Source organism: Myotis daubentonii, chromosome 3 (genome assembly GCF_963259705.1).
Source record: "Myotis daubentonii chromosome 3, mMyoDau2.1, whole genome shotgun sequence".
Lineage (NCBI taxonomy): Eukaryota > Metazoa > Chordata > Mammalia > Chiroptera > Vespertilionidae > Myotis > Myotis daubentonii.
The window spans coordinates 79,394,766-79,413,413 of record NC_081842.1 but is presented as its reverse complement, the minus strand read 5'-3'; the positions used below and the strand labels follow the sequence as shown (position 1 = coordinate 79,413,413).

The 18,648-nt window shown below is 41.3% G+C and overlaps 1 protein-coding gene across 1 annotated transcript in view; it reads left to right on the top strand.

Moving 5' to 3' along the window:
• The first annotated feature begins 1,896 nt into the window (after positions 1–1,896).
• The window catches only part of DCBLD2 (discoidin, CUB and LCCL domain containing 2), a 95,246-nt gene continuing 78,494 nt past the window's right edge, over positions 1,897–18,648 (top strand). The window contains exon 1 of the mRNA XM_059687950.1: positions 1,897–2,506. Within this exon, the coding sequence (XP_059543933.1) occupies positions 2,284–2,506 (223 nt within the window). The 5' untranslated portion in view covers positions 1,897–2,283. The remainder of the gene's footprint in view (positions 2,507–18,648) is intronic.

The window sequence follows — 18,648 nt, the reverse complement described above, 5'->3', positions numbered from 1 at the left end:
GCTACAAGTCCTAGCACATGCAGCTCCAGCAACACCATTCACCTGTAATCCAGCTTCCTTTGCCTCTGCCTGAGATCACCTTCCTTACTTTGTCGTCTTATTCACTACAGCTGGAATTTTATACTTGCCATAATGGGTTTCTAAAAATCCTTCCAATGCGTTTTTGTGGCATCAGTTCTTGTCTCCAACATGCAGCTGATTACGGATGGATTTGTTTACGTGGTCGCCTCCCTCTCAGAATGTAGGCTCCTCTGATTGAACTTTGTATGCCTACTACCTACATTAGGCCTAAAGCATAGTAGGGTTTAGTAGGCATCCAATAAATGCATATATATATATATATATATATATATATATATATATATATATATATATATTGATTTCAGAGAGGAAGGGAGAGGGAGAGATAGAAACATCCATGGTAAGAGAGAATCTTTGATCAACCAGCTGCCTCCTGCATACCCCCCACTGGGGGGTTGAGTCCACAACCCTGGTATGTGCCCTGACCTCCTGGTTCACAGGTGGACACTCAAGCACTGAGCCACACTGGTGGGACTCCAATAAATACTTTTTAAATAAATTTGGTAGGAAGTTTTAATGTATGAGGGATTTGCAGGGAGTTGAAAAAGATGGCCTCCAAAGTCCTTTACAATTTTCAGATTTTGAGGATATCAGTCTCTTCCATGGTTTTGATTATTACATCTATTCATGAGTTTTCCCCCCTAACTTCAAGGCATTCCTCATCCTAAGCTTTAGACCAAAATGTCCACCTGACTGCTACATAGCTTCACATTAGCAGACAGGACATCTCAAATTTAGTACGTCCAAAATTAACTCATTTCCCCACACAACCAGCTCCGCCTTTCCAGTGCTCTGTATTTATTAATGACACCATACTCCTTAGGAGCCCATGTGGAATACATCCAGGATGGCACTTCTTCCCTCTCTAAAACCAATCACTTCCTAGTCCGGTGGATTCAGCTTTCACAAAACCCAGTTCTTTTTGTGACTCTGTCCTGACAGTCTCCATCAAATTGTTTGTGACTCTAATTAGCACTTATTTTATTCTGACTTTCACGATGTATTTCTATCTCTGTCCCACCACCAGATCCTGGAATATGTCTGTGTAACAGGCTGCAACTCCGTAACACAGGTTTTGCAGGTGCTCAAGTCTAGAGGGGCTGAATGAATGTCAGCATGCTAGGTTTAAATTACTTTGGCGGCATGAATCTTGTTATATTCTTTTTTTGTTTCCCCCCTAATATAATATAGTAAAAGGCATTGGAAACAGGGTAGCTTCATCTGTTATTGTCCTTGGGAGTGGCCGCAACAATTGGCAGTAGCTATTATTTTAAAAAACAAAACAAAACGCTGTTTTTTATAAAAGAAAGAAATGGAAAGAAAGAAAGATCCTTTAGGCGCAGCTCCCAGCTAAAAGCATCCAGAATCCAGGTTTCCCACCCCTTCCAGTGGCCTGATGTGCGGCGAGGGAGGAGCAAGGAGCAGGCACAGCCTGGGGAGCTGGGAGAGCGGGATGGGGGAAGTCCCGGAAGTCATTGACCGGAGCAGACGGCCGCCTCAGCGGGATCTGCTTGGGCTGAGGTCCCAACAATAACAAATCTCAGGGTTTGGCGGGGGCCGCCGGGGGCCGGAGCTTGGGGGGCGGAACCCAGATTGGGGGAGGCGGGTGGGACGCTTCCCAAGGCCTCAGGGGATTGGAGGAGAGAGATGCGAGGCGGTGGAGCTCGAGTAGTGAGTGGGTAGCGGAGCTCACTGGTCGATTGAGGGGAGAGCACGTTGATTGGGTGGCGCGGGGGAGACGGACCGGAGCTAACGGCGGATTGGCTGAGGGGGCCGAGGAGGCGTGGCCAGAGCGCGCTGGAGGGAGCGCGAGGGCTCTGTGGCCGGCCTGTCTGCCAGCTACCCGGGGCGGCGGGAGAGCGCGGCAAGCGAGGCGCAGGGTTGAGGAACGCGGCACGGGAGTGCGGGAGGTTCGCCGCCCAGCTCCGTCGCTGTCGTTCTCCGCGCCTCGAGCACTCGCTTCCTTCCCTCCCCTCCCCTGCATCCCGGCCTGGGGTCTCGGGCGGGGAACGGAGGGAAGGGACCTGAGAGGAAGCGAAAGCGGAGTGAGGGGCGGAGGGGGTCCCGGCGCGGAGCAAGGCGCGCGCCGCTGCTTGTTCTTTCTCCGCAGCCGCCGCCTCCTTGCCGGGTGGGTGCCGCGGCCCCGGGCGCGCGGGACTCCCGGGGCGCCCGCACTATGCAGGCGGACCGCCGGCCGCCGCGATGGCGAGCCGGACGGTGGTGAGAGCAGGGCGCAGCCCGTACCAACCCCAACCCCGAGTCCGGGCCGCGGCCGCGGCCGCCGCCCCCGCAGGGGCCGCGCTCCCCCACTCCCGTTCCTGCCCGCTCCCGCCCCGCGCCAGCGCCTCCTCCCCGCCTATGCCTCTGTTCCTTCTGCTCTTACTGGTCCTGCTCCTGCTGCTCGAGGACGCTGGAGCCCAGCAAGGTGAGTGGTTCCCGGGGAAGGCGCGGGGCGTGGAGCCCCACGGGCGGCGGGGGCGCGGGGAGAGCCTGCGGGGCGCCAGGGCTGCGGGCCCTGCGCCGAGTCAGCCGCACGCGGGGAAGGTGCGGGGTGCCTTCCGCGCGTGGGCAGACCGGGGCGGGCGCTCGCCAGGCTGAGTGGCAAAGCTAGGATCAGCTTGTTGTCCCCCAGCGTGGCGCGGCTGTACTTTTTTTTTTGGCGAGGCCATTCATTTTCCTGAAAAGAGTGGAGCGAGACCTTGCTATCAAGGCCGCCTTTTTAGTATTGGATTATTTTTCTAGGGAAAATCTTTGGGGAAGGAAAAAAGATGTACTGGAGACGTGACGCCTAAAGTTAAGCTAAATGGATGAGTAGACGGTAGAAAGGCAAGGTAATTAAATAGCACCTTCAACCTATTAAAGGCAAGTGGCGGTAACTACTATCTTTTGTGGAAGTTCTCAGGTTCAACAGCGAATGAAATTGATCCTGGTTATCTTTGAGTCTTGGGTTTAGGAAGTGTACTTGACAACCCCTGGTGATTAGTCTGGATGGTGGTCTCGATTCTAGACTCTAGATTGCCTGGGTCCAACGCTGGCTCTGACCCAATGCAGCCTCTTATGTGACCTCAATGGGACTTTCCACGTTAAAAGGGTAAGATGGTCCAGAAAGGGACAAAACTATTTTTCTGTCTACAGTCCTTGGGAAACGTATGGAAGAAGCAAGCAAGATTGTTTATTGAATAATCACTGTGATGGAAAGAGAATGCAGAGCTGATGCACCCTCCACCCTTTTTGTACTATTTTTCAGGTGGTGAACCGTAATTTTTGAATCCGTTTGGCATCATTATTGAACATATTTTCCATTGCATTTCCCAGTGAGCAGGATTGTTACTTATTTCTGGGAAGGTTATTTTTTAATTGATCTCCATGTTTAAGTCCAGCTTACTGTTGCTCTCATAGGGTTTTCAGTAAAGTATGGAATCTTGGCCCTAAGCCTGTCATGAGGATGCTGAGACTTTGACAGGCACATGGGGATATAATATCTCTAACTGTAAGGAAAAAAACATATTTGGTAAACGGACCTCTTTTAGACTTAGGCAGTTCTATGCAATGTAGATGCTTAGCATTCAGGTTTTAGATAATCTTCAGTAAATTTTTGAACATTGGCCCTTAATAAGTTAGAGTGTGAAATCCTTCTTTTCATTGAAGTCCTAGAGCCTGTGCTGGTATTTTCCTCCTATTAAGGAAAAACGCACACAACAAAAAACAGGCTTATATATGGCTAACACTTATCGGGGCTTACTTTGTGGCAGGCACAGTACCAAGTGGTTTACATGTATTAACTCAATCCTCACCACAAACGTTTGAAATAGATATTGTTATCCCATTTCAAACATAGGAAACAGACCAAAAAAATGTAAGGTACTTTGGTATAGAAAGGAATATAACTACCTAAGCAGATTGCTCTGTGTTGCTTATTTCCAAATCAAAATGTTTATATCATGTTTTTTAAAAAAATATTCGAACAATGTAGAATGTTACATGTCTCCCCCCAAATGAGACAATTGCCTTGGTTTTTAAAATTTCACAAGCCTGATCTAATTAAACATGCAACATTACATTTTAAACAGTATTTTATTTCAGTTCTGACCATTATTTTAACTAATATTTGTTTGTCTTTCACAGTGTTATCTTTTTTTAAAACATGTTTTTATTGATTTCAGAGAGGAGAGAGAGAGAGAGAGAGAGAGAGAGAGAGAGAGAGAGAGAGAGAGAGAGAGAGAAACATCAATTATGAGTCATTGATTGGCTGTCTCCTGCATGCTCCCTACTGGGTATCAAACTTGCAACCCAGGAATGGGCCTGCAACTTGGAATGGAACTGTGATCACTTGGTTCATAGGTCTATGCTCAACCACATACCAGCTGGGTATCACAGTATTATCCTATATAATAAAAGGCTGATATGCAAATTGTCCCCTCAGGAGTTCGACTGGGAGACTGGGAGTTCGATCGCTTGCTATGACGTGCACTGACTACCAGGGGGTGGCATGGGACATGGTGGGTGACCAGCAGAGGCAGCAGGTTGCTGAGGGAGCGAGGGAAGGAGGAGGCAGGGAGGCTGGGAGGCGGGGAACTGCATGGTAACAGCATCGGCAGCGAGGGAAGGAGGAGGCAGGAAACCTGATTGGCCCTGATCAATAGCCAGGCCTAGGGACCCTACCCATGCACAAATTTCGTGCACCAGGCCTCTAGTCCTATATAATAAAACCCTAATATGCAAATTGACCAAATGATGGAACAACTGGTCACTATGATGCACAATGACCACAAAGGGGCAGACACTCAACGCAGGAGCTGCCCCCTGGTGGTCAGTGCACTTCCACAGAGGGAGTGCCGCACAGCCAGAAGCTGGGCTCATGGCTGGCAAACACAGTGGCGGTGGCGGGAACCTCTCCCGCCTCTGGTGCAGGCAGGTCGTAAGGAGCAAGGGGTCCTGGACTGCAAGAGGGATGTTTGACTGCCAGGTTAGGCACAGAGGGTGCAGGCTGGGCTGAGGGACCTCCCCTCTCGCCCCCAGTGCACAAATGTGCACCAAGCCTCTAGTCTTATATAAACACAAATGTAGATTAAACTCAAATAGAAATGATGTTGATAATTTAAAAAACCTAATTTCTAGTTCTTCAAAATTGATTGGGTAAATATTAAGTCATATCTCATGGTCGATAGGAGAATACATACCTTTTTTTCCTTTTTTAATAATTTTATTTTTCAATTACAGTTGACATTCAATATTATTTCGTATTAGCTTCAGGTGTACAGCATAGTAATTAGACACTTTTGTCCTTTACAAAGTGATTTTTCTGCCTTCCATCCCTCCATATTTCCAGTACCCTACCTGCCACCATATATAGTTATTACAATATTTTTGACTCTGTTCCCTATGCTGTACTTTACATCCCCGTGACTGTTTTATAACTATCAATTTGTACTTCGTAATCCCTTCATAACTATTTCATAATTTAATGAAAATGAAATGATAGTACACAAGAGTTTTGCAAAGGGGAAAGTATAACTTAGCTGTAACTGATCATCGTCTAATCTTGAGCTTACTGAATTACCTGATAAAATAAGGACCAATTAGGTATATATCACCTGAAAACTCAGGAATTGTGTGGGATTTCAACTCCCTGCTTTTTAAAAATTGTATTTTCATACCCAAAGGACCGTGATGCAGTCTATGGTGGAATTGCTTTTAAACCAGTCTGCGTAGTCTAACAGATGTGCTTTAAGGGTCCACTGGTGTTTCTTGCATAACCTGAAAAGAAGGCAATTTCAGAATGAGAAGCAGTGCTTTAAAACACCTATGCAGTGGTTCTCAACCTTCCTAATGCCGCGACCCTTTAATACAGTTCCTCATGTTGTGGTGACCCCAACCATAAAATTATTTTCGTTGCTACTTCATAACTGTAATTTTGCTACTGTTATGAATCGTAATGTAATTATCTGATATGGTTTATGTGTTTTCCGATGGCCGCGACCCACAGGTTGAGAACCGCTGACCTATAGAATTTTTAACAGTGGAAATGTCTACATAGTATTAGGAAAAATACTGGAAGGAAATAAAATGGTAACAATTGTCTTTTGCTAATACAGTTGTGGGTAATTTCTTCTTTATGCTTCTTCAAATTGAAGTTTGCATATAGTCAGAATTAAAAATATGCTATGTAAAATGTTTTTGATAGTTTTTTTCCAAACAGCATAAGTAGAATGCATGTTATATGCAGAGTGGGGCAAAAGTAGGTTTACAGTTGTTTGTATGGAAAATAATGCAATAATTAGTAAATTATAATACAAGAATAAAGTCTGTTTGGCATACTCACAATTGTAAGCCTACTTTTGCCTTAGCCTATAGATGTGGAGGTAGAATGTTGCTTCAGGGTTTTTTTTGGTTTTATCTTTCAGACATCATTTTAAAATAGAGACCACCTTCATTTCAATTAATGCCATACAAAGCTATTCCTCAGGTTTTCTGCTGACAGAGTGATTTTTCTTCTTATTTGGCTCAGTAAAACTTACTATTGGTCTGAAAACTTATCAGCCTTTCAAAACAGCAGAGATGTTTTTTGACCAATCTCATATCATTAACCTATTTACTCACATCTGTTTTACTATCGTGTTTTAGATATGGGTTATAGTTGTCTGTTTTTATTTGTAAATTTCATATTACGTTCCTCTTCAAGCCTTTTTTTTTTTTTTATTGAAACCGTTTTTTCCCCCCTGTAAAATGTACATCTTTGTAAAACACTTAAATTGGTGAAACTTACGCTGGTTGCATATTGGCTACTGTAATACATTTACTTAATAGAAAAGCGAGGGTTGCCCATGAATGATTTATGACTCTGGTTTACATTATGATTGTAGGAATTTGTGTCATCTCATCTCAGGAGCTCAACTTCCTCATTTGTATCATGGAAGGCTTGCCTATCTTTGGGGTTAGAATATTATTTGAATGTGGAGTGAATTTTAAAATCCATTAAGAACTGACTTGTTTACTAATATTAATGTGAAATATTTGTGAAGATACAAATTTTTGCTTGCTAAATTAATAAACCTATAAGACAAAGCAATTCTTTTATAAAAAGATTTCAGTTCCACAATGGTATTTGGAACTAATGTGTGTGGGGGAATTATATAGTGTCAAGTAATGCTTTTATTTCCTTTCGATTCAGGGAAATATTTTTGAACAATATTTGTAAATTGTCTAAATTGAAGAGCACATCTCCCTTTGCAAAGAACATTTGTAATTATTTTTGGTATTAACATTAAATTAATTTAGAATTTTCCATTGTCTTTCTTGGTGTGATAAAACATTAAGATTCTTTATGTAATTTTGTTCAGAGGCAAAAATCAAAGCATCTTTTTTCTGCTATATTTCTGATTAATTTTGCACAGTGGATAGTAGAAATATAGCACATATTCCACATATGCTAATGATCAGATTAAAATCTTCATTTTTTTAAACTTATAAATGAAAAATTAATTGTAAAATTGCAGGTTATAGATAAATATAAAAAAATCTTAAAATAGTGAAATTTGTATAAATGAAAGTACCAGTCCTAGAATTAAAATGACAAATAAATTAATTTCCAGAAAGTACAATGGTATTTCAGTATGATGAGGAAAAGCTAGATTTACATAGAGATAGATTTTAAATATAAGGACTATATTTAATAAAGTGCACCTGGGATGTGAAAACTCAGGTGATAATATTGGGCACTAACTGAATGCATGCAAATAGGTAGTTTCTATTTCCACTTCTTGATTAGTTGGAAGGGTGCGGAACGATGAAAAATTAGGAGGATTAGGAAGAGCTTTGTAGAGATAATGATATTTACTAAATGTGATTGTTGAAGTATGAAGTGGAGTGGACACCTTGGTAGTTTTTCTTGTGTGGTTCTTAAATTCACTTTATTTTAGGACAACATTCTGGGCTTAGTACTTTATTTTTAAAACTATTGTGCAGATAACAATGACTGTTACTCAAAACCAAAAAAACTTAAATGATAATTATCTGCAGTTCTACTCCCTAATTTATCGACCTATATTTTTTATGTTCCTTTCTATCCCATATTTACATACCTACATAATCTTACATGGATGTAATTTTAATACCTGTGTGTTATGTTCTGTAGACATAGCATGTGAAAATTAATTTATGCCCAGCTGGTGTTGCTCAGTGGTTGAGCGTTGACCCATGAACAAGAGGTCACCGGATAGATTCCTGTCAGGGCACATGCCCTGGTTGCTTGGGGGCTCGACCCCCCAGTAGGGGGCCTGCAGGAGGCAGCTGATTGATGTTGTCTCCCTCTCATCGATGTTTCCATCTCTAAAAACAAATAAAATTAATTTATAACCTAACATGTAAGCGTACTTACAAAATACAAGATGAAAACTTCAAAATGTTAAAATTTCTTACAAGATATTTATTATTTATGAAGTAACTAGAGGCCCGGTGCATGAAATTCATGCACGAGTAGGGTTCCTAGGCTTGGCCGGTGATCAGGGCCAATCGGGGCCTTCCTTCGTTCTGTGCCATCTCCTGGTGGTCAGTGCACGTCATAGCAAGTGATCAAATTCCCAGTAGAACTCCTCAGGGGACACTTTGCATTTTAGCCTTTTATATTTATAGATTACTATATTGTTCAGAACTGCTATTACATTATTTTCTTTATTCCACTGGATTAATCCCTAGAGTGCCGGGGAGTGCGATTGCGCTCCTCCTGTCTTTCGCCAAAAGTGCCGGGAGCGCTATCGCGCTCCTCCTGCAGCGTCACTATTAGATGCTAGTAGTTCACTCTTTATTAACAGATGGCACCTAAGTGCAGATTACTTATGATGCCGAATGTTTGTAGTTCTAAAATAGACCACTGGCATTTATCTGCCTAATTTTTTACAGGTACTACGATTTTATGAAGTTTACTCAGATTTTGTAGCCCTAAAGCTTCGAAATGGCGTCCAGTTCTAAGTCTGCTTTTATTAGTGATAATGATATTGCTAAATATGTCAATTCTTGCTGTGAAGATGACGATTTTGTGGAAGATATTGGAGAAGGGTGTCCCTCTATTTTAACATTATATGTTTTGTTAATTTTTTTTTTCTACTAGTATTTTATAATACAATCAGCAAACAATATATGTCAAAGATGAAAACAAATGTAGTAAAGGTTTCCTTAAGTTTTTTAATATGTAACTTCATTTACTTGCGATTCATAATTTTTTTCCTAAACTGCTGTAAAATCGGCAAAAATGCCTTGGCAATTTTAGCATAGTTCCTAGGATATTGGTTGTCACTCAAAGGGTTAAATTCTTCACTCAGGAAAGGATCTTTGAGAAAGTACAGTAAGTCCTTAATGATGTGGATAGTTTCTGCACTTTAAGTGAAATGAAGTATTAACAAAACCAATTTTACCACAGGCTAATTGATATAAACAGTGTTAAGTTTTGGCATCTCATCAGTGTTAAAACAATGTTGAAAGAAAAGATGTTATTTTTGGACCTGCTGTATGTCAGTTCAAAATATTAGTTTAGAAACATATATCATGCTAATTTTCCAGATTATGTGGATTAAATCAATATAATCTATGAGGACAGAAAATACCTGTAGATATTCAAATAAAATAGTATTTAATTAATGCTGATGTCTATGAAGCAGGTGGTATAATGGGTGGTATTAAAAGGCTACTAAAACATCAGCTAGGTGTGAAGGGTATGTAGTTGGGGAGAAAAACTTTAATTAGCTACTTGAATCCTGGGGAAGACCCCAAGGTGCAAGCTCCCTCCACTGCTTTCTAAGGGAGTGGGCCCATAGTTTCCTGCATGGCTTTTTCTGAGTAGGGTGCAGGCATGTTTGCAGTCAAAGCTGAATTGCTTAGTATCGAAGAGAAGATGCTGGCGCTCTTTATCATTCTCTCATTAAGAACTGTCAGCATGAAGGAATTTCAATTATGAGCTCCCAGGAGAGTGTTCACATATGCCAGTACAGTCCAGGAACATTCAGAGAAGAGTAATAAACATTGCCATTGTTTTCAGAGAACCTACAGTTTGGGAAATAATCTCCAAGTTGGAATATATATAGAAATGCTGTGGGTTTATGAGGGAAAGAGAGCTCACACCAACTAGGAAAGTAGGAGAAGCTTTGCTGATAAAGTAGTTTTAAGTGGCTGAGGTTTAAAGAATTGCTCAATTCCTAGTCCACAGTGATGGCAGACATTTGAAGAGTAAAGATCACATCATCAGAACAGCAAAGAGTCTGGAAGCAGGCCTCTGGTCTTGGCCTACCACTTTTTCCGTGAGCCCCATGTCCTGTATCCCTGCCCAATTATTGGGCAAGTGTTTGTGGGCTATGGTTCTATGCACTGTGGTATTGCCTGCCCTCTTGAAGCCAAGTTAATACTACCATAGTGTGGCCAGCAGCTCTTTTGTCACTTATAAGATAAAATCTAAACCTCTGCATGTTACAAATATGGGGTAGGCAAAATTGGTTTACAGTTGTTTGTATGGAAAATATTAAATAATAAACTTTCACATGTTCACAACTGTAAACCTACTTTTGCCTACATCTGTATAACTTTTTTGGTCTAGTCCCTCTCTTCCTCTTTGACTTAATTAATCTCATGCCAGCAACCCTCGTGCTTTATAGTTCAGGTGTAAGACTGAACTACTTTTTATTCTCCTTATATATAATTTTATACTCTTCTTGCCTTGTTTCCTCTATCGACATCTTAAATATGCCATTTTCTCTACTTGGAATGCCTTTGCTTTCCTTGTCTACTTGGTAAACTCTTAATTATCCTTCAAAGATCCTTCTTTGGTCTCATTCCCTCTATGAAGAGTTCTCTAACCATCACCAAACATGCATTTCAAGTTAGTACTTTCCAGTTATTTCTGTTCATCCTTTAATGACACTATTTTAAGTATTTGTTCCTGGTACAGAGTTTTATTCATTTTCTTATTTTTAATGATTAGTATGATGTCGGTCATTCAAGAAATGTATACTAATGGCCCATTTCTAGAGTGATTCTGCTACCAGAAGCACATTATTTGGTGTTAGTCCCTGGACACCTTCATGCCCTTCACACCATTGTTCTTTGTCTAATCCCCACAGTTAGTGGGCAGCCCAAGAGACTGGCTTCTCAGACTCATGGGAATAGAGCCATTTCTTGAGCCTACTTGCTCAGGGTCTAATATTTGCCCAGCATTTCCCAGCCATCCTCTTCCCAGGAGCTAGACTTCTGCTGCACTCCCTTGATGAGAGGGGTCCTCCTTTAACTGGAACTCTGAATATACCCATGGCTACTTCTTAGAAAGCACTCCTGTGCCCACCTGTCAGATCATCCTTAAGAACAGTGACAGCCTAAATCAGGGGTGGGCAAACTTTTTGACTCGAGGGCCACAATGGGTTCTTAAACTGGACCGGAGGGCCGGAACAAAAGCATGGATGGAGTGTTTGTGTGAACTAATATAAATTCAAAGTAAACATCATTACATAAAAGGGTACGGTCTTTTTTTTCAATAGTTTTATTCATTTCAAACGCCACGGCTGGCCTAAATCAATGTCAGCAAGTTGGGTGCACTCCTTTGTTCTCTTTCAAATTCTCATTTGAAGAGTTACCTCCACAATTATAAGAATTTTCTATTTTTGGTCCTAGCAGTTGACTGCTTTCTTTTTAGTCACCAGCTAAAATGCCTGAAAAACGCTTGGGTAGCTTTAGTAATCTGGTGTCAGGAAAATAATGAGAAACAATGGCTGGAAAGGTCAGTGGGAACAATAGGGAAGATTTTCCGTTGTGGGCAGACTGAGGAGTTTGGACCTGAGATATTAGGTGTGGCGTCAGCCATAGTTCCTCCATCTTCACCCAGTCCATTTGTCCATCTGTAGGTTCAGTTGTCTCTTAGCAACCTCGTCTGTCATCTCAGTGATGCTTTTCCCCTGGTCCTTGACAGGTTCCATGCAGGCTCACGCGCCAGTCCCCAATGTCTGCTTTCTCAGATCTAGATATCTCAAGATTACTGGAGAAAGCTGTGTCGGTTGTGATTAGATATGCCACAAATGAGGGCTGCTAATCACATCTCAAATGGGAATTACTGCTCAACAGCAGCATATGACAGTCCCACTTTGTAGAGCTAAACTCCTCTTGCCTTGGCCCTCATCCCTGCACAGTAGAGCTTTGCCTCCTGCCTCACCTCTCCTCCTTTTCCAGGCACTGCTTCATCAGGGAGTATATGTTGTGTTGTAGTATAATTTAAATTTCTGTGGTGCTTCTTATTCTATGCCTGGGAACATGCTCAAAACACCACCTGCTTTTGCACATCTTTTGAGCTGTTTGCTTTTCAGGTACCTTATAGCTCAGCTTTTTTTTCAGTGACAAGGCTTCTAAAAAGTAGGCTACACTAGTGCTTTACGTTTCTTAGTGTCCGGCACACAGCAGGTATTTCTTAATGATGGTTTCCTTTTTAACCCTTGCAGGCTAGCTTCTACTGTACTGTAACTGTCATTTAAACTGTCAGGTTTTTTTTGTTTTTTTTTTTTTTGTTTTTTGTTTTACTCTCCAAAACCTGAGAGCTTTGTCTATCTTTACTATCATTTTAGCATGGTGGACTTTGAAAGTATGGAGACTTTGGAGTCAGACACACCTGGATTTAAATACTAGCCATGTCAACTTTGGGATTTACAGTACTTACCACTCTCAGTGTTATTAAATATGTAATGCATCTCTCTAGAATGTCTGAGGGCCGGGATCAAATCTGTTTGGGTAGCTGGTAAATATTTGTTCAATGAGTGAATCGATGTATGAATGAAAATTTTGTTTCTCTTTTTCCTACTCTGTAGTTAAAATCGCCATCATCAGATGTTTGCTTTCTAATAAGACCCAGATCTTCTCCATCTTTCTGTTATCCCCATCCCAGTTATTGTTGAGGGAAGTTCCACTTCTAGTTCAGTGAAAGGGGTCAGACTGTGCAGTAGAGGAAGATGACAGCAAGGTGTGATTGTTCTCCTGAGATATTTTTTACCTGGCCTCTATATCCACGCAGACCTTAATGCTGGCTTTGACTTTCCTTTTCACATCCGCTTTCTCTCCAACTTCTGTTGATACATTGTCAGGTTCATGGCTTATCTCTTTCTTTCTGGCATACCCTTGTTTCTAGTTACTCTTTGGATCCTAGAAGCTAACTTTATAGGCCTGAGAGAGACATTCTGTTGCATAGGTGGAAGATAAGTGTTTTAGTTAGCACTCTCGAGGTCATAGGGAACAGAAGTCTAAATCTGCTTACTGTGGAAGGGAAAAGTATTAGGAGGATTCTAAGATCACATTGTGGAGTCTTGGGAAGAGCCAAGGGGAAAGCAGGAATGCAGCTGGGCCTCAGGCACCAAGGATTCAGCTGTATTTTTGTCTCTTGGTTCAGTCTGGCTTTCTGTGGATGCACAGAATCATGGCTTTGGCAATCCTTCAGGCTGATAGCTTCAACACTGGAGAGATTTTGGAATTTTCCCCTAATGTACAAGGTCCAGAAATCAGAGGGAAGGGTGAGTTGGCCTCATGTTGGCCACTATATTTTACAGCAGTTGTTACCAAACCCTCAGCGGCACCTTGGGATATAGGAGGTAGTATCCCCATGTACAGGTGAAGATATGGAGGCTTTTAGAGGTTAAGTGGCCCAGGATCTCAAAGTTGGCATGGCTAGAATTTAAATCCAAGTCTGTCTAATTCCAAAGCCTGTGTACTTTGTACTAAATTACTTGCTATCAAGTGCCTACCACTGGCTTGTTTAGGTATATTATTTTTTTAAATTCAACAGCATGTGTTAAGAATCTAGTATGCCCTATTTCTGGGTGTATGCCTGCCTAACAGAGTTTTACAGGTTGGTATGGTAAACTGACATAAAAATGCATATGTTCCTGGCCGGCATGGCTAAATGGTTGAACAGTGACCTATGAACCAGGAGGTTGATTTGATTCTCACTCAGGGCAGATGTCCAGGTTGCGGGTTCGATCCCCAGTGTGGGGCATTCAGGAGGCAGCTGATCAATGATTCTCTGTATCATTAATGTTTCTATCTCTCCCTTTCCCTTCCTTTCTGAAATCAATGATAAAATGTAATTAACCATATTAAGTACAGTAAAGAGATTCTGATAATAGAAATAGAAAGACCAAGACTTTCAGCATGTTTTACAAAAGAGATAACATTGAATTTGCTAGATGGATGAGAAGAGGAAGCATGTTGTTCTTGGCAGGGTGGAATAGCATGTGCAGTGGCTCAGAGGAGAGAACTTGGAGCATGCAGTCACCCATAGTTCTGCAGCTGGAGCAAAGAGGTTGTGGGGAAAGTCAGGAAATGAGACTGGAAGGGGGATAGGGGAAAGATAACAGATCTCGTATCCTTGCTGGAGAATCTGACTTTTATTGTATTCTCGGTGGAAAATAGTGGAAGGATTTTTAAATAAGGGACCTACATGACCCAGTTGGTGTTTCAGAAACACCGGCAGGAGTGTGGACAGTGGGTTAGAGAAAGGAAAGATTAGGAAGTGTGGAAACAAGGGCCTGCACTTGTTCAGGGGGACTAAATTTAGAGATATTGAGGAGATAGAAGGTATAAAACATAATGACCAGTTAAAGTCGAAAGAGCAAAGGTTAAAATGCTTTTTAAATGTTTTCATTTCTGCAATCCTGTTCTCCCTGCTTTCCACCTCCTTCACCCACCAGGATTTCTAACTGGTTAACTGCTTTTATCCTGCACAGACACACATGCATAAACTTCCTCATTACTTCCTCATAGTGCTCATCGTCCATGAAATTACTTGCTATGTCTGTCTTACTATATTGCAAACTATAAGTACAGAGGCTTTGTCTCTCATTTTTGTTGTTATTCATAGTAACCTACTACAGTGCCTGGCCTGTGGAAGATGTTCCTTGAATACTTGGGACACGTTGAGTTGAATGCAGTGGAACTTCTTAGCAGAGGTGCTTAATGTTTGAGTAGGTGACAAGTTTGAGGACTAAGAGAACAGTGTTTGGAGGCTTTGGAGCTTCCTCCATTTCAGTGGGAACTGAAATCTTAGGAGTAGGTGAGGTTGCTCCAGTAGAATACAAAGAGTGGGGGAAAGAGCTCTGAAGAACAGCAGCATCAGCAGTAAGAAGCCAGGTCAGCTAGGATGCCAGAAAAGTTGCAAGGGCAGAATTGGAAGAGCTAAGAGAGGGAAGGAGAGTTTTAAGAATGAGAGAGGGAAGGTATGAAGGAAGGAAGAAATATGGGAGGGCAAGAAGGGCCAGCAATGCCAGTTGCTGTAGAAAAATCACAAATGATAAGTATAGAAAAGCATCCATTGAGTTTTGACAGCTTGGAAACTGACTGCTTTAGTGAATGGTTTCATTAGAGAGGTAAGTCTGCATTTCCTAGGGCTACCATAACAAATTACCACAAACTTAATGGCTTAAAACAACAGAAATGTATTGTCTCATAATTCTAGAGGCTAGCATTGTAAAAATTAGGGTATCGACAGGGCCATGCTTGCTCCAAAGACCCTAGATGAGGATCCCTGACTCTCCCTAGCTTCTGACGGTAGCAGTCTTTGGTGTTCTTTTGCATTACTCCATTCTCTGGTTCTATAGTTGCATGGTATTCTTGTCTGTATCTGTGTCCAGATTTTCCTCCTCTTATAAGGACACCAATCATTGGATTAGACCAGCCGTGGGCAAACTACGGCCCGCGGGCCAGATCCGGCCCGTTTGAAATGAATAAAACTATTGAAAAAAAAGACCGTACCCTTTTATGTAATGATGTTTACTTTGAATTTATATTAGTTCACACAAACACTCCATCCATGCTTTTGTTCCGGCCCTCCGGTCCAGTTTAAGAACCCATTGTGGCCCTCGAGTCAAAAAGTTTGCCCACCCCTGCAAACTTTTTTTTCAGTTTTTCAATAGTTTTATTCATTTCAAACGGGCCGGATCCGGCCCGTGGGCCGTAGTTTGCCCACGGCTGGATTAGAGTCTACCCTGGTTCAGTATGGCAGTATCTTAACCTGAGTACATTTGCAAAGACCTTATTTCCAAATAAGGTTGCATTCACAGGTATCAGAAATTAGGACTTGAACATAACTATTTTGGGAGGCACAGCTGTCTGGAAGCTGAATTGTAGTTCATTAAAACTAGAGTGGGAGGCAAAGAAGTAAGATATAAAGAATAAAGAGCTAAAGAAATCCCTGTAAAAGAAAGGAAAAGTGAAAAAGAAGATGGTAAATGTCAAGGGACACTGGGTGGAAAGGTGGTTTTTTCTGTACGGTTTTTGTTGTTATTGCTGTTAGTATTTTAAGATTTGTTAAAGTACAGATCCTAGACCCCACTGGAGAAGTATCTTACAATGTAAAATTTGTTTAAAAAAATATTTATATTTGTCATACAAATATAAAATGAACACATATCAAAGATTTTATTTAACTTATTCTTTAATGAGGGAACCCGTCATAACGAAGATACCATAACCCGTCCAAAGAGTATTTGAGAAGTTAGGTGTTTATAGGCAATCTTAGGATATGATTGCTAGGCTAGATGGCTAAATTTGGTTAATGGTCACTAGGGCCATAAACTGTCACTTTTGGGATTACTTTTTCACCTGCACAGAAGTTATATGCATCTCTACCAAGCAACAATTTACCAGTTAACATGCAACCAAGACTGGGACCTTTAATCAATGATAAATAGTAAGTCCAACTAAGTATTTTGCCCTATAATTCTTGGGTAGCTTTTGGCCTCTATGACATTTTTTAAAGGATGTGCTGCTTTCCTTTTGTGTGTGTTTTTCTCCCTTATTTCCAACTTCCAGGTAATTAAAAAAATATTTTTATTGATTTCAGAGAGGAAGGGTGAGAGAGGTGGAAACATCAATGATGAGAGAGAATCACTGATTGGCTGCCTCCTATACGCCCCCTACTGGGGATCGAGCCTGCAACACAGGCATGTGCCCTTGACTAGAATCGAACCAGGGACCCTTCAGTCCGCAGGTCAACGCTCTATCCACTGAGCAAAACCGGCTAGGGCAAGTTCCAGGTAATTTTTTGACATTTATTAGAATTTATGGGGATGAGGACCTTGGAACCTTAGGTGTTTCCAATGGAGACTAAATTTTGAGAACCACTGAATGTGAGACTACTGAGTAGTTTTAGGTACCCATCTTAGATTACTCTAATGACACATATCTCTTGGATTTTGTGATTCCTTTTATTCCAGTGGTGCTCAGTTCCTTGACAAAGCGAGATCATTTGATTCAGGGTCGGGGGGGGGGGTGCGGGGGGGGGAAGGGGTTGCCAGGATATTCAAGAAGGACATGGTAGCTAGGAAATGAATGTACCAGACGGGTGTAGTTAAATCCAGTGGACTTGAGGTCCAGGCTGGCTAGGAAAATAAATGAGGCCAGGACACAATTAATAGATGGGGAGAAAAGAGAGAGATGCCAAGTTCACAGAGAGTATGCAGTGGGTGTAAGAGAGCTGAAAGGTCAGGAGACTGACCAGTAGAGTAGGCCATTAAAGTTTTTGAGATTTCGGAGGTGGAAGCAGACTTCGATAATGGAAAAAACAAAGTCCAGGTTGCGGTCCTGCAAGTGAGTAACTGAAGTGAAGTAGATGTCATAGGGGAGAGTGTTAATGAGAATTACTTTCTAATGGATTTTTACTTTTCATAAGACACAGTTGAAGCTTTAAAGCTGCTATAAATTTTCTAAACTAAAGGGCCTTTTTTCTTTTACTTCAGTTAAATTATGGCCAAATGTGCTGGATCTAGATATGATGGGCAAAGCCTTTCAGGTCTTTTAGGATGATACTAGTACTCAAACATTTATTGAGCACTTTATTATGGGTTAGCCTCTCGATACTAGGTCTTTACATACACTATCTTATTTAATTCTTATCCTATGTGGTTTGAGTTGTTAGTATCCCTATTTTATAAAACTGAGGTTCAGCAACAATAAATTACCTTCCTAAGGTCACAGTGAGTGATAGATGCGGCATGTAAGTTCATTGTATGACACCAGAGACCATTTGCTTCACATTCTGTTCTAAGTAGTTTATGATTTGGGGGTAGAAGAGGATTTATACATCTCACATTCCTTTATGTTACTCAGTTTTATAAATTATCTATCTTTAATGCAGAGATAACGTTGGGCTTAAAAAGTAATGAATTTCTTTTTCTAAAAATATCCACAGTGACTCTCTTTAGGCTCTCAGTGCATATCTATCCTATGCAATATTAAAAAATATTGAGTGAAATTAAAGTGATACCTTGAATTATCTATATAAGTTTTGTAGTCATGCAACTGTAAAAGTCTTACAGTAATAGGACTGATATAATACTTCTGGCCTAGCATTAAAAATCTTCATTTTTAGCCAAATAAAATAGGATATATTAGTTAAGACTTGGAAGTTATTCTTTTGAACACCTTTCTACTCTCTAATTGTCTCTTTTTTGGTTGATTATAAGATCTCACAGATGTATTATAAGACGTGACAGAAGTGACACTTAGACGAAGTGAAATCAGACCCACTAGTTCACAGTGGTAAAGAAATTCTTGAAC